The sequence below is a fragment of the Phacochoerus africanus genome, chromosome 15, assembly GCF_016906955.1.
Source record: "Phacochoerus africanus isolate WHEZ1 chromosome 15, ROS_Pafr_v1, whole genome shotgun sequence".
Taxonomy (NCBI): domain Eukaryota; kingdom Metazoa; phylum Chordata; class Mammalia; order Artiodactyla; family Suidae; genus Phacochoerus; species Phacochoerus africanus.
In genome coordinates this window covers 88,745,540-88,760,642 of record NC_062558.1, presented here as the reverse complement: position 1 = coordinate 88,760,642, position 15,103 = coordinate 88,745,540, and the positions used below count along the sequence as shown (strand labels likewise).

Genomic DNA, 15,103 nt, shown 5'->3' with positions numbered 1-15,103 from the left:
TGCTATTTTTGCCTTTTCTCATAAAAGCAAAAATCCTCTTCAGATTTATTTTTTATTAAAAACAGGTACAATGTAGGCGAAGTGGTATAAAGCCAACTATGCAAAAAAGCAAGGGACACATGCAACGTCATATACTTAACCCACTGAGCGAGGCCAGGGATCAAACCTGCATCCTCATGGATACTAGTTGGGTTCATTATTGCTGAGCCATGACAGGAATGCCTGTGTTGTATTTTTTTTAAGGCCCAAAGAATATGAAAGTACAGAATATAGTCAGTCTATAATTCATTAGCATAGACTTAAAAAAATATACCAGATAATTATTGTTCAAAATAATTCCTTTTTATACCTGACCTAGAAAAAACACATGAAGGCAAGGATAAATAACTGCTTTAATTTGAATCTTTCATCACAAACTTCCCTCATTCTTGAGGTCTTGATATTTCTGTATTAGCACCTTTTCAAACTTCATTTTTTTTTTTAATAGCTGACTGGAATTTTCATTGTGGATGGCTGGCAGATATCAACTTCTAGAATCTAAGATGTAATTCCTTTGTGCCTCGTTGGTTTTAGATGGCCCTGCAAGAATGCAATCATAAAGATTCTACAGTTGATGAGAATACTGTGGAGGACAAAACTATATAAAGAGCACCTTTATATATCTACCCCCTGTATCTTCAAAACAATCTTATCTCAAGCTGTGTTTCGACAGTATGTTACTATAAAACAGAGACTAAGAATAAGGCTATCATTTCCACTCTTAAGACAAAGATAATAAAAACTTCTAATTTCAACATAAAGGCTAGATTAGGAGTTCTCATCAGGCTCAGTGGAAACGAATCCAACTAGGAATCATGAGGTTTCAGGTTCAATCCCTGGCCTCACTCAGTGGGTTAAGGATCCAGCGTTGCCGTGAGCTGTGTAGGTTGAAGATGTGGCTCAGATCTGGCATTGCTGTGGTTCTGGCATAGGCCGGCAGCTACAGCTCTGATTAGACCCCTAGCCTAGGAACCTCCATGTGCCACGGGTGCGGCCCTAGAAAAGACAAAATAATAATAATAATAATAATAAAGGCTAGATTAGTCACCTTGTTAATTTAAGCCACTTGCCTATGTGTTACACTAATGACAATAAGTTGCTGATGGCAGCTCATCTGAAAATTGGTGAAATCATTTGAGTACTGGATATTTCATTACAATTCCCAGATTTTTCCCAGAACTTGAGGATGAGTTTCTGTTCTATCCTCTTTTTTGATAAGAGTAAACATCACAGCAGGGAGTGACTGCCTTATAAGCTGTAAATGGTAAAAAGCCGTTCAAAAAAAGGAGGGTTTTTTTTTTGTTTTGTTTTGTTTTTTTGTCTTTTGTCCTTTTAGGGCCACACCCACAGCATATGGAGGTTCCCAGGCTAGGGGTCAAATCAGAGCTGTAGCCGCCAGCCTACGCCAGATCTGAGCCATGTCTGTGACCTACACCACAGCTCACGGCAACACTGGATCCTTAACCCATCGAGCAAGGCCAGGGATAGAACCTGCAACCTCATGGTTCCTAGTCACATTTGTTTCCTCTGCACCACAAATGCCAGGAGGTATAATCTTAAAATTATCAGCATTATATAAGATGTCAAAGGGAACTAGACTCTGCAGATTTCTCAGTGTAGAGCATCACAATTCCCAGTGTCATAGTTACGAATGCTTCATCCTTTTTTTTTTTTTTTGGAGTTCCTCGGCTAGGGGTCAAATGAGAGCTGTAGCTGCCGGCCTACACCACAGTCACAGCAATGCCAAATCTGAGCTTCATCTGCAACCTACACTGCCGTTTACGGCAATATAGGATCCTTCACTGCCGTTTACGGCAATATAGGATCCTTCACCCACTGAGTGAGGCCAGGGATTGAACTCGCATCCTCATGGATACTATGTCGGGTTCTTAACCCACTGAGCCACAACAGGAACTCCTATTTCACCCTTCATAAACTGCACTTGTATCCTAGGAAAATACATTACCATAATAAGATAGCAAAGAGAGGGTCAGTTATTTTCAATGGCAAATATTACAACACCGTTGGCTGCCAATTTAACAATTATTCCTTCCAAAACTTTCTTCCTTGATGGCACAGCCTGGGTATGCTTCAGAAGTTAAGAGTGCCAGAAAGTCTTCTTTCTAGTCTCCTTTACAGCAAGAGCAGGGCAAATAAACCATCCGAGCTCTTGGGGTCTAAGAGTTGAAGCTGGTTGGCAGGCCTTTGGAAAAGGTTTTCTTCACCACTAGAGTGCTATGTATGGGAGGAAACTACTGTTCTTCTACATAATACTTGTGTCTGTCTGTGACCTCTGGAACTGCTTTAGCAATCTTATAACCATGAGGAAAGATATCACCAACTTGCTGAAAATAACAGAGAAAAGCCTTGGGTCCCTGAAGCACTGAATCACTAAGCCCTATACCTGCCTTACCTACAGACTTCTTATTAGATAATAATTATCAGTTGGTTTATGACTTTAGTTTAAACCGTCTTTATTTGGATATCGTTACTTGAGGGCCAGAGCGTCCTAACTAATTAAGCTAGCAAATATCTGTTCATTCCTTGCTATCCACATCAGGATGTTAGACTGCTGCTCCTTAGCTGACTCCAGCCCTTACTGTTACCCCAAAACTGGGTTCCCCTCTTGGTGGGTATTGAGCCAGTAGACACAATCACACCAAAGACTGGGAGAAGGAAGGATTTATTATTAGCTGCAGCAAGTAAAAAGAATACCAGGGATCTTTCCCAAAGCCATGTCTCCCCAACAGCAAAAATGGGTAAGTTTTAAGCTAAGGGTACATGCATATTCACAGAGGGGCCTGAGCAGAGGGGAACTCAGCATAGAACTGGGACAAAGGTGGACAGAGTCCAGGCTTTAGTTGATTGAAGGCAAGTAGGTCAACATCATCATACCACCCTCCACTTGGGTAGGGGCCTTAGTTCCCTACAGAACTTATAGATATATTAGGTATATCCCTTGAGGAGGAACTAGGAGTCTGACTTATCACTGCATTATTGTTTGACTCTCTCTTCTCCATTCCTGCATTCCTTTATTCCCTTAAGATCACTATTTACTGAGGCTTGTTCAAGGGCAAGCATTGTGGCCAGGCTTAGATCACAAAACGGCTTAGGACAAAATGGCTTCTCTTATGTCAAGAAAGCCATATCTGGTTCTCTTTCTCCAGGGACCCCCCAACTTATCTGCCCACATTACCAGTGTCTCTACCCTAATCCCTACTGCTTCAGTCATGTTTTTCTTTCCTGCCTTTCACTAAGGAACAAGCTCAGTATAATTATATGTACATTTATACTTCACGATATAATCTGTTTTTTCTGCATCTCTCCGTGATGGTCAACAAGAAAGGGCTTTTTTGCTTTTCCAGTATATTTTTCAGTTATGTCTGCTTTTAACACCATCCCAGATATGTTGCAATTTTTAGCTTACACTTGCTTTCTTACTCTTCAAACCCCAATCCCATATCGAAATCCCAACTCATCTAAAATTTCTATAAAGAAAATGCTAAAGATAGAATAAAGATTTGCTTTTATACAGGGTCACCCACATAGATCAAGTGGCACTGACTGGTGAGGTAGCCTGAATAACAAACAACTGAATGCACTATCTTTCTTTTCCTGCGGAAAACAAAAAACTGAACCTCCACTTAAAAAAAAGCTGAGAAAAGAAAAAGGCAGAGACATAATGAATTACATACAAGTGAGTTCAAAATCCCAGTTTTTCTTTTTTTTTTTTTTTTTAGGGCTGCACCTGCAGCATGTGTAAGTTTTCTGGCTAGGGGTCCAATCAGAGCTGCAGCTGTCAGCCTATACCACAGCCACAGCAACATGGAATCTGAGCCACATCTGTGACCTACAGTGCAGCTCATGGCAACGCTGGATCCTTAACCCACTGACCAAGGCCAGGGATCAAACGGACATCCTCATGATACTAGTTTGTTTCCTTACCAATGAGCCACAACGTGAATTCCCCCCCTCCTTTTTTTAGAGCACAATTTTAAAATAAAAGATTTTAAAAATTCAAAAATCTACTTGATGGGTTCTTTTAGAGATACTTTTAAGGTATCTATACATAGGAGATTCTCAAATTAAAATAATTTCTGGGAGTTCTCATTGCGGCTCAGCAGTAAATGAACCCAACTAGTATTCATGAGGATGTGGGTCTGATCGCTGGCCTCACTCAGTGGGCTAAGGATCTGGCATTGCCATTAGCTGTAGTGTACGCTGCAGATGTGGCTCAAGCCTGGCATTGCTGTGGCTATGGTGCAGGCTGGCAACTACAGCTTGGATTAGACCCCTACCCTTGGAACTTCCATATGCCATGGGTGTGGCCCAGAAAAAAAAAAAATAATTTCCTTACTTCTTTCCATTAGCCTTTCTACCTTCTTGAATTCAGGTGAACAAAACTTGGAAGAAGCAAAGTTAAACATTTATTTTTCTGAAGGCTAAAGTTATCAAGGAGATAAACAAAGGCAATAAAACTAAGCTTTTAAACCACTTTCCTCAAAACATATCTAAGAATTTAATCCGAACGTAATTTAGTGAAGATCCAGGTTCTCACCTCATACTTTACAGAATATTGTGAGAATTAAAACATTCTCCCTGTTGTATAGCAGAGGGAACTGTTATCTAGTCACTTGGGATGGAATATGATGGAGGATAATGTGAGAAAAAGAATATATATATACACACACACATATATATGTATATATATATACACACACACATATATATGTATATATATATATACACACACATATATATATATACGACTGGGTCAGTTTGCTGTACAGCAGAAACTGAAAGAACATTGTAAATCAATATAATAGAAAAAATAAAAATCTTAAAACAAACAAACAGTAATTCCCCTTCTGGCTCAGTGTAAGGAATGTTACTAGTATCCATGAGGATGTAGGTTCAATCCCTGGCCTTGCTCAGTGGGTTAAGGATCTGGCACTGCGGTGAGCTGCAGTGTAGGTTGAGAAGGCCACTCTGATTTGGCGTTGCTGTGGCCATCCTGTAGGCCAAAGGATACAGCTCCGATTGGACCCCTAGCCTGGGAACCTCCATATGCCACGGGTGTGGCCCTTAAAAAAAAAAAAGGCAAAAAAAATTCTCATCCATACTCTAATAAGTGAATAAAGTCAGTATCAGAAGGCAAAGTCGTTTTGCAAGTCAAAAAGATGCCGTTTTTAAAAATCACCAAAGTACAGAGGGGATGCTAAAGCTAGTAATATGGCCTTTGATAGCTTGTCTTACAAACTGAGTCAGTACACTTTTACAAGCAACAAACTTATCCACAGGAGTGTTATAACTTAAGCATAGCTCATCAAGTATAAATTCAAAATCAAACCCTCATGTTCTTTAAGTCTACGAATCCTATTCTAGATCATTAATACGTATATTATTGAGGAAGAATTTCTAGTTTTATTGCATTTCTATAGTGTGTTTTCAGACTATTTCAAGAACATATTTCTGAAATAGGGACGCACAGTCAGTAAATTTTAGAAAGACACAACAATGATTTACATGTCTATTTCCTCTCAACCTCACTGAACGGTTGAAAGGGACAAATAAGAAACTTAGAGCGGTGAAAGCCAATGGGTAAGGGATTCCCCAGCTCCCAGGCTTTCTGCTTTCCCCTTCCTGCAAGCACCTCAAAACTTCAATTCCATTGACAGGAGTTCTTCGCAGTCTCGGCGGATAAAGTCAAGCCCTTAGCCCGGCCTCCAACCGCTGCCTCTCCCGGCCGCCGGAAGACAGACGCGGGACGGACTCCCCGCCCGAGGGCGCGCGGGCTGAAAAAGGGGATACCCATGACTCACTCGCCCCGGGCCCACCGCCAGACCACACTACCTTCGCCCACGCTCCGTCCCGGAACCAGACTCTCAGCGCCCCCCAGAGGCTGGAAGGTCCCTTCCCCAGCGAGGCCTCCCCTCCCCCGGCAAAAACCCTTCCCGGGCAAGGCCGGGACCACGCACAGACCTACCAGGACACCAGCTCCGGGCAGATCTCAGCAGCCTGCGGGAGCCCTCGCCCCACCCCCCCACCCCCGCCCCGCGAGCATGCGCGCTAGGCCCGCCCGCGCCTGCGCGCCTCCGAGCGGCCTCGCCGGCACGCGCCGCCGCCGCCGCCGCCGGGGAGGCCGGGCGAGGCCACGGCGGAGGCGGAGGCCCGGCTCCCTGGGCGGCGCGCGCCCCCCGCCCTGCCATTCACAGGCGACGTTGGCCCGCGGCCCCCAAAGTCCGTCCTCCGGGTTAGGCGGCGAGCGGCGGAGGGGAGGGGACAGCCAGGAAGGAAGGAAGCTGCGGCTTAAAAGGGAAGACAGTGCCGGGTCCTTTCTCCCTCCGTCCGTCAGTCCCCGGGCCTGCGAGAGCTTCTCTCCTCCGCGGCCTCTGCCCCGCCGCCATGTACCGCTGCCTAGGTGAAGCGCTGCTGCTGTCCCGCGCCGGGCCCGCTGCCCTGGGCTCGGCGGCGGCAGGCTCGGCGGCGGCAGACTCGGCCGCGCTGCTGGGCCGGACCCGCGGGCAGCCCGCCACCGCCCCGCAGCCGGGTCTCGCGCCGCCCGCTAGGCGACACTACAGCGAGGCGGCGGCCGACCGCGAGGACGACCCCAATTTCTTCAAGATGGTGGAGGGCTTCTTCGATCGCGGCGCCAGCATCGTGGAGGACAAGCTAGTGGAGGACCTCAAGACCCGGGAGAGCGAGGAGCAGAAGCGGAACAGGGTGCGTGGCATCCTGCGGATCATCAAGCCCTGCAACCATGTGCTGAGCCTGTCCTTCCCCATCCGGCGCGACGACGGGTCCTGGGAGGTTATCGAGGGCTACCGGGCCCAGCACAGCCAGCACCGTACGCCCTGCAAGGGAGGTGAGTGCTACCCAGCTCCTCGCGCCCTGCCCCGCCTGGCCGCCTGCCTCACCCGCCACGGCTCAGTCCAGCCCGGGCGGGCATTGTCCCCCACCCACGTCCCCCCCGCCCCCCCAGCCCGGCCTCGGATGTATCAGGCTCCAGTGGATATTGAATTTTCCACCCTATCGCCACCGTATAGTTCCCCCATCTCCTTCCCCCGCTAGCCATCACCCCCGGCTTCTGCATGTTGATGCTGTTTGCAGAAGACACCGTACCGCTCTTTGATCCTAGCGTCTGTGACAAATTGGGTGGGTCTTAACGAAAAGCACTTGTGGAAAAGGGATTGACCGGCCTATCTGATTGTGCCTCTGTTAGATTTTGTGGGCTTCTATGACTCATGCGAATGCAAACCATGAAAGAATTGCTTGCGGATTTTTTCACCCTTCTACAGCAGTGACAGATGACACAGGAACATACAAAATGAATCGCCTTTTACGTTTGAAATCCAGTTTTACTAACTAAATGAATTTATTAATTATATGTTTATTAATTATGCATTTTCCTACCCTGACGGCTTCGGTCTTGTACACACATAAAAGGTAATACATGAGCAGTGTAACATCTGACAAACACCGGGCGTCCTGACAATAAATCTAAAGGGTTTAGACTGCAGGACGGCCAGCCAGCCAATGGAATGAAATAGCCCTGGGGGTGTGTACTGATCCTAGCTAGTACTAGATTTGAGCTTGAGGAAAAGATAAAGTACTTGAAGGAGCTGAGTCGGTTAAATTTTGATAGTTAACAAATTATCCTGTAGTTTAAAATTTTGAATGTCTGTAGATTTGGCTTCTTCTACAGTTAAGATTGCTTTCTTGAGCAAATAACACCCCCCCCCCTTAAAATTGCACAGTGCATGTTTAAAGTGCTTAAAAAATAACATGGCAAAACCACTTATTTCTCTTTTTTAAATTATGTAGAATAAAGGACCCAGGGAGGTAAAGAATCTTGCTGGAGGTTGCTTGGCTAATAAAGAGGATCTTTGTCAAGACCTTTTGTTTGGGTAAATCTGGTCCGGTGTTCTATTATACCAGCTGACTAAAAGGATGATCTTTAGAAATCTCTCTACCTGAAAAATCTGAGCTCTGCTGGCATTCTTAGTGTAGGAACAAAGGTTGCTTCAAACTGCTTAATGATTTACTTTTACAAATTGCTAGTTTTGCATTGGCCCTACCCACTTCTAGGACTTAGCTTTAGAGCTTAATTACCCTCCAGCTCTCTGTTTTTCCTCTCCTAAAACCTACTTTTTGTCATTTTAGGGCCCCAGTCTTTTGGCAAATGGAGGTTCCCAGGCTAGGGCTCGAATCAGAGCTGTAGCTGCAGGCCTATGCCACAACCACAGCAACGTGGGATCCGGGCCACGTCAGCAACCTACATACACCACAGCTCATGGTAATGCCAGATCCTTAACCCACTGAGCGAGGCCAGGGATAGAACCCAAGTACTCATGGATACAGGTCAGGTTTGCTAACCTCTGAGCCATGAGGGGAACTCCCTAAAACCAACTTTTGAACCACTTTGATCTCTCTTTCTAGCTCCAATATTACATAAAACATTCACACTGTCCATTTCCTATGTCACCTTCCTTCTTCCTCCTCACTCCCTTAATCTCTAACCAAGAATGCAAGCTCACGATCCCAAGACAATTAGACAGAATGTTGAAAGAAGAAGCAAAGTTAGCAAATATTAAAGTGTAGTGTTTATTTAGAATGGACATCAAGTTCTTATACTGTCCTTTTGGCAGTATTTTCCAGTCATTTAAAAGATATGCAACTAAATCAGCTTATTTTTCTGCAGAATCTGATTTAGTTCCCTTGAAGATTTTTATATTATGCTGTTCTTTATATGCCAAGCCCTTTCCTATCATTTATGAGTCACAATTCCACAAACTCACTAAAGCAACTCAAGATTGCCATAGTTTTTCAGTCCTCTTCCTCTTGTTGCCACAGCAGTTTTATATCAAACTATTAATAAACCTAGCAACAAATTGCATCAGCCATACCAAACACTGTTATTGTAGCACTTGCTCTTGCTAGAGCTATTCTGCTAGAGCGAAAGATACAGTTCTGTTCTGTTTATCCCATTTACAAGAAGGCATGCTACTGAAAGCACTACTAACTCGTGGCATATAAATGGAAACTTAATTGCAATTAATAAATAGTAGCAGGCATTGCAAGATAGTATAATATGAAGGAAAATCAGCCTATATAAGGTTTATTAACAAGGAATTTGAAAGACTTTATGGAGAGAACAGGATTGGGGAGGATTATATAGCTGTGGGAGCTCTTCAACATATTTTGGAGTGTTTAGATAATACTAAATAGATCAGCAAAATTGGGTACTGTAGGCATCCATGCTTTGCTTTCAAAACAAAGGGGATCTTCTAATCCATTAGATGCCCTTATTTATTTTTTTTATTTTCCCACTGTACAGCAAGGGGATCAAGTTATCCTTACATGTATACATTACAATTACATTTTTTTTCCCCACCCTTTGTTCTGTTGCAACACGAGTATCTAGACAAAGTTCTCTAGACGCCCTTATTGCAGAGAATATATTCCAAGAGGGAAATATTTTCAGTGATTTTTTTTTCTCTAATTAAACACTATAAAAGTTGTTAACCTCCTTGGTTTCAAGTTTTAGAAATACAGCATCTATTAGGTAATTGAGATTTTTTAAATGCTTTGGATAATCTCTATGAACTTCATTGAGTAAGGTCCTTCCCCCCCTTAAACATCCTTTTTCGCTCCCTATCCTCATTCCTCTGCTTAGTCAAGCAACTGTTCTTTGGGGGAGGGGGAACTTGTCTGCTCCCCTTCATCCTTTTTCCCATCCTCAGCTTTCTAATCTTTCCTCAAGAGCAACGTTGTACTTGTGTTTTCCAAAATAGAATACTCAAGGTTGAAGCAAAGCAATAATCATAATTTATAATCTCTATAAGGGAAATAGGTGGTTTTAAAACCTAAGGGTGGCTGATGTGTACTTTATCACAGGTAAATATTTAATAATACATATCATTTTTGTGCTACTTTTTTCCTACATAACCATATTTAACTGAAGCCAATGGATTTGCATCTGTTAAGGATTTGCAAAAGAGTACCCTTTAAGGATCTGAAGGGAAGTTTTTTTGTTTTTTTTTTTATTTTGTTTTTTGGAGGGTTTTTTGTTTGTTTGTTTGTTTGCATTTTAGGGCCAGACCTAAATTCCCAGGCTAGGGGTCCAGTCGGAACTGCAGTTGCCTGCCTCTGCCACAGCCACAGCCACTCAGGATCTGAGCAGCGTCTGTGACCTACACCACAGCTCATGGCAACACCGGATCCTTAACCCACTGAGTAAGACCAGGGATCAAACTCAAATACTCATGGAGACTAGTCAGGTTCGTTACCGCTGAGCCACAACGGGAACTCCCTGAAGGGAAGTTTTAAGAAAGGCCTTATAAATATTTTCAGCAAAGATGAATCTTGTGGAAACTTAGGCTTTGAGAATATTAACAGTAGTATTCCTGTTAACATTCTCAGAATAAACTCTCTATTTTATTGGCCATGGACCTACCTGAGATTGATATGCCTTTTTAGAAGGAAATTTATTACCTAAAAGTTATTTGAGGGGGAAGTAGAGAGATGGATGACAGCAGTTCATTGTAGGAGTCAATTTACTTTCTCTTGCTGCCTGTCCTCCTGTCCCCTACCCCCCCACCATCCCCACCCCCACCTCCTGGTCTTCAGGTTAAAATTATTGGGTCCAAATTTCCTGTGACTGATTCTTCTTATCTTAGAACTTCCTAACATTATCTTTTAATAGAGTTGGTGGACTCCTCTGATACACTGACTTAAATCCTTTATTTAACTGCAGATATCAAGACCAAAAAAAAAAAAAAAAAGTATACCCTAGTTAACCCATACACCTGTTTTTAAGAGCCAAAATACAAAAAAAGCGAAACTGTAGGAGGTCAATGGTCTTTGTTCTCGTCTTTGGGTGGCAGGACGCAGGGGTGGGGGCAGAGGAGGCTGCTCGGATTGGAGTCAATACAGTATTGAAGTCCGCCTTGGCCTCTGGAATCTAATTTTGTGGTGAATGGTAGTGCTTTGGGGGAAACTGTAGAAAGTACTGATAGTGTTTTAAAATGAGATATCCTCTGATTTCACTGGAAAAAATGGTTTCTGACTTATTTCTTCTCTGCTGAACTGACAACCATCAAACATAGGTAACTTGGAATAAATTCACACTTTCTAATATTTTTAGAGTGTGTGTCTACATCCGCTGCCACAAGGTAAATGTAGACTTTATGTATAAATTTAAAATTTAACTCAATCTGAAAGTTCAATCAGAATGTAAGTCATTTGTCTTCTACCCTCTAGCTCTTAGCCTTGAGGTGTTTGTCTTTGTTATTGTTATGGTTGTTAATACTTTTTAGTTAAATATGAATTGCAAGCATTGCTGTTAAAAAGTCCTTTTATTTTAGGGGAGCCAGGTGTCTCCACTCCCCTCCTCTCCTTGAATATACTAGGAACTGAAGAGCTATGATAATCTTGGAAATCCATATGCCAGGTTGTCCTTCAGTCCTTCTGTCACTTTGTGTAATTCCCCTTTAGCTAGTTTGCTTTGGCAGTAAAAACCCCACATGCAGGAAGACAAAAAGTTGCTGCTCACTCATTATGCAAAGTATGCTTTGCAGGAATTGGGGCATCAAAAATTGGAGGACAAACACCAGTATGTAAAAAACTCCAATAAGACTGACAGTGTTTGAATCCTTAAGTACAAGACATGACCATTACATATGAACTTTATGACAGAGTAGGAAGAAATTGGGTTTCACACTGTTGGTGATAGTTTAGATTGCTTAGGAAAAATGTTTCTTAATCCTGTTTTGTTAAAGATACCAGGGCTCTGCCAAGAACCAATAAAGACTAAGTTATTAGCTTTTGGATTTGAAAAATCCCTCTAAAATGAGACTTTTCATCTTTTTTTTTCTATTGTCCATAATTAGGCTTTTATAATACAAATTATAAAGGAAAAAACCTTTACTATCACTTTAATGAAGGACATTGATTCATAAATGGCCCCTAATTGCTCTACTTAACAAACTGCTGTTGAAATACATATATATTTTATTTCGGATAAAAATGAAAGTTATAAAATGAAAAATGAAACAGCTCTACTCCCAATCCTTCCCTACAAGATAACCATGAACAGTCTTAAGTCCACAGCTGTTATCTAAAACTGACCTAGCTTTCCAGAAGAATCAGTGCTTTCCTCTTTCAGAGGCAGAAATTAAAAGTTCTCACAATCAAGACTGAAGTGTTAGTGTATGAAATACTGCTAATAAAGGCAGGAAAGGTTTTATGAAGGGGAAGAAGACAGTCTGCAAGAGAGCTGCTCAAGACATTTTTAGTTACTTGTCACAAAGGCAGCTGTACCTGGGAGAGTCTGCTTTCAGGTCAACTGGCAAAGCAAGGGATAGCTATAATAGATAACATCTATTAAGATCTCGTGTATTTTGCTAAGGTTTTTGTGCATCACTTTGATTCCTCAGAACAACCTCATGAATACATTGTTAACACAGCTTTTCAAATTCAGACACTAAGGCTGAAGAGTGAGGTCTCCCTTGGCAAAATTACACAGCAATAAGTAGCGGGATTGGGTTCAGGCAGGCTCCAGCCATCTGATTTCAGCACCCATCTTCTTAGTCATTACTGTCTGGCTTTATTAATGAAAAAAGTTACAAATTGTATCTTAGGGTAAGCACTGATTGAGAACCATGTCATGCCATCAGCACCTTGACTTCTACTACTTTGGATCACTTGAAATCTGTTAAAAGCTATTAGAAGACCTACCTTCCTAGAAAACAAATGCATTCATAGATATCTTTACTGGTCCCTTTGTTCTAGTTATTTAAGATGAAAGAACATTTTAGATTTAAAGAAAGTTTTCTATTGAAAGAAATTTGAAGAGCTTTGGTGTTTAAACAGTTTAATTTCAGCCAGAACAACTCATTTCCCTACCAGAGTGTGATTTCATGTCTTTTCAAGAGTTTTCAGTGCAGTAATTTTTAAATGCTTTCATCTGAGTGTCTCTTCCTAAAAACTAAGAAGAGTTTGTTTATCATGAATTGCTATTTCTCTTGATTCTTCTTGGAGAAAGTCTGCCAGACCTTCTGATTTTTTTGAATTGCTTTTTTGGCTAGAGGAGAATGTGAAATGACACAAGTGAAACTTATAAAGGTTGATTTTCTCTTCCTGGAACCAGTCAATAAGTGACTCAGTTGAAAGCACACTGGACAGTGTGTTGCTACACTAGGAGTTCAAAGATGCTAGAGAAATACAGTCTTGATCTGGAAGTAGGGAAGGCTGGATAGGAATTAGATAAGGGAAAGGTCCTAACCACCAGACCACCAGGGAACTCCCTGGTAAGGTCATTTTGGATAAAGAGGAGTAGAGGAGGTGGCTTTAATCCAAGCTGGAGGTAGGACTGTGTGTGTTGGGACATGGGGACAGACTGTGTGTTGTTTTATGGCCTGATAAATATTTATTCGGTCTCTGCCTGCCGTTCCTAATACAGAGCTTTTAAAATCCTTGTAATTTCCTGAGTGATAGGGGTGTGGGAGCATCCATTGTTCTAATATTTGGCCTTTGACTCCAGTTGCTGACACAGAGCTCCTGAAACCCTTGTATTTCCTGAGTTATGGGGAATGGTAGGAGCATCCTACACAAAGTTCCTAAGTCCCTTGGAATTTCCTGGGTGGTAAGAGCACCTTTTGTTCTAATGAAGCAGCTTTTGATGGGCTCCTGGGTAGCTTCAGGATTCCCCCAACAGGTGGGTATATGGAATGGAGATTCAAAGATGACTCAGTTTTCTTGTCTGAAACAATGCTAGAGAAACTGGTGGAATCAGGGAGAGAAAAACGTTATCAGGAAAAAGGATTGGATTTTGAAAATAAAGGAAATCTGGTGTAAAATGGTCCTTAGGAAAAATAGAAATACAGGCCTATATTCTTCTCAGTCTTTCCCTTGCAAAGAGTACAGTCTCTGTGGAACCTATCCCTACCTTGTCTCCAGTATCCCTGTAATTCTTCTCTTCCTCAAAGATGCCTGTCAGATATCATCTAGATTTGTAGATAATTTATATGAAACTGGATATCTAAAATTTTTTGAGTCTTTACCTCTTTGACTTTTATAACAAATTATTTTTGTCTTTTACTGTTACCCACTTTATATGCACCAGCTTTACTAGCATCATTTCTTGAGACCTGTTTGGTATGCAGCGTGACTAAGTTTACTGTCATTTATTATCAGAATAAGTAATCCGTAAAACAGAAATTAACAGAATCTCTCTTTTAATGCATATTCTTCCCTCCATCCATTGGGCAGTAAGTTAAATACTTAAGCACAAAACAGCTATATATTCTATAGATATGTATAGAATATGTATGTACGTAAATGCAGAGAAATGACTTGGAAGGATGTGTGTACATTAAAGTTGCTAAGAATGGTCACCCCTCAGGACTGGAGTCACAAATGGTAATCAGAAGACTTCAGCTTTTTTTTATTTGAATTTTGATGAAAACATATGCATGTGTGTTATATAATTTTGAAACTTTAATGGAAAGAAGAAATGAAGTATTTTCCATTTTGTTTTTCCAGCATAAACTAAACATTTGCTTCCTGGTAAGCTTATCTCTTCTAACTGCTTAAAATAAAGATTTTGATAGTGGGTTAAAACTATATAAAATGTTTATTCCCTGCCTTCGTACATAGAATAGTACACAGATGCCGTCAAAAGCAATTAAAGTGTATGATTGTCCTTAGTTCCTATACAAAATGCTCCTTCCTGGTGCTGAAGGAATTTTTGTGAGACTTAAGTATTTTTCATGGTCATTACTTGCTGGCGGGTACTGGTTCCTCACTGCTTTTTCCCTCCTCGTTTTTAAATGTTATACTCTTCTATTACAAGTTAGGGAATTATATCAGTATTAAATGAGAAAATAGTTACTAATGAGTAAATGGTAATAGTGTTAGTACATGCATTTTAAGAGTTCTAAGTCCTCTTTGCCTTTCTGGGATTCTAGGCTTGTGGTAGAACTCTGAGTTACTGAGTAAATAGTTTCTGAAAAGAGACAATACAGTTGGAAATTGCATTCCTGATGAATAAATCAAACGCTAT

The 15,103-nt window shown here is 41.7% G+C and overlaps 2 protein-coding genes across 6 annotated transcripts in view; one reads left to right on the top strand and one right to left on the bottom strand.

The window, feature by feature from the left end:
- The window catches only part of SHLD2 (shieldin complex subunit 2), a 118,910-nt gene extending 112,837 nt beyond the window's left edge, over positions 1–6,073 (bottom strand). Inside the window, exons 1-2 of one of the 5 annotated variants that reach the window (XM_047761145.1) lie at positions 6,026–6,073; positions 5,693–5,834 (exon numbers count right to left, since the gene is read on the bottom strand). The gene's annotated coding sequence lies outside the window, so the exon portion shown is untranslated. Of the gene's footprint in view, positions 1–5,692; positions 5,929–6,025 lie in introns of those variants that run through there. The other 4 variants (XM_047761146.1, XM_047761148.1, XM_047761149.1 and 1 more) reach the window with 4 other exon arrangements.
- A 100-nt stretch (positions 6,074–6,173) lies between these two features.
- Positions 6,174–15,103, top strand: part of GLUD1 (glutamate dehydrogenase 1) — a 36,924-nt gene continuing 27,994 nt past the window's right edge. Inside the window, exon 1 of the mRNA XM_047760568.1 lies at positions 6,174–6,904. Coding sequence (XP_047616524.1) covers positions 6,445–6,904 — 460 coding nt within the window. The 5' untranslated portion in view covers positions 6,174–6,444. The remainder of the gene's footprint in view (positions 6,905–15,103) is intronic.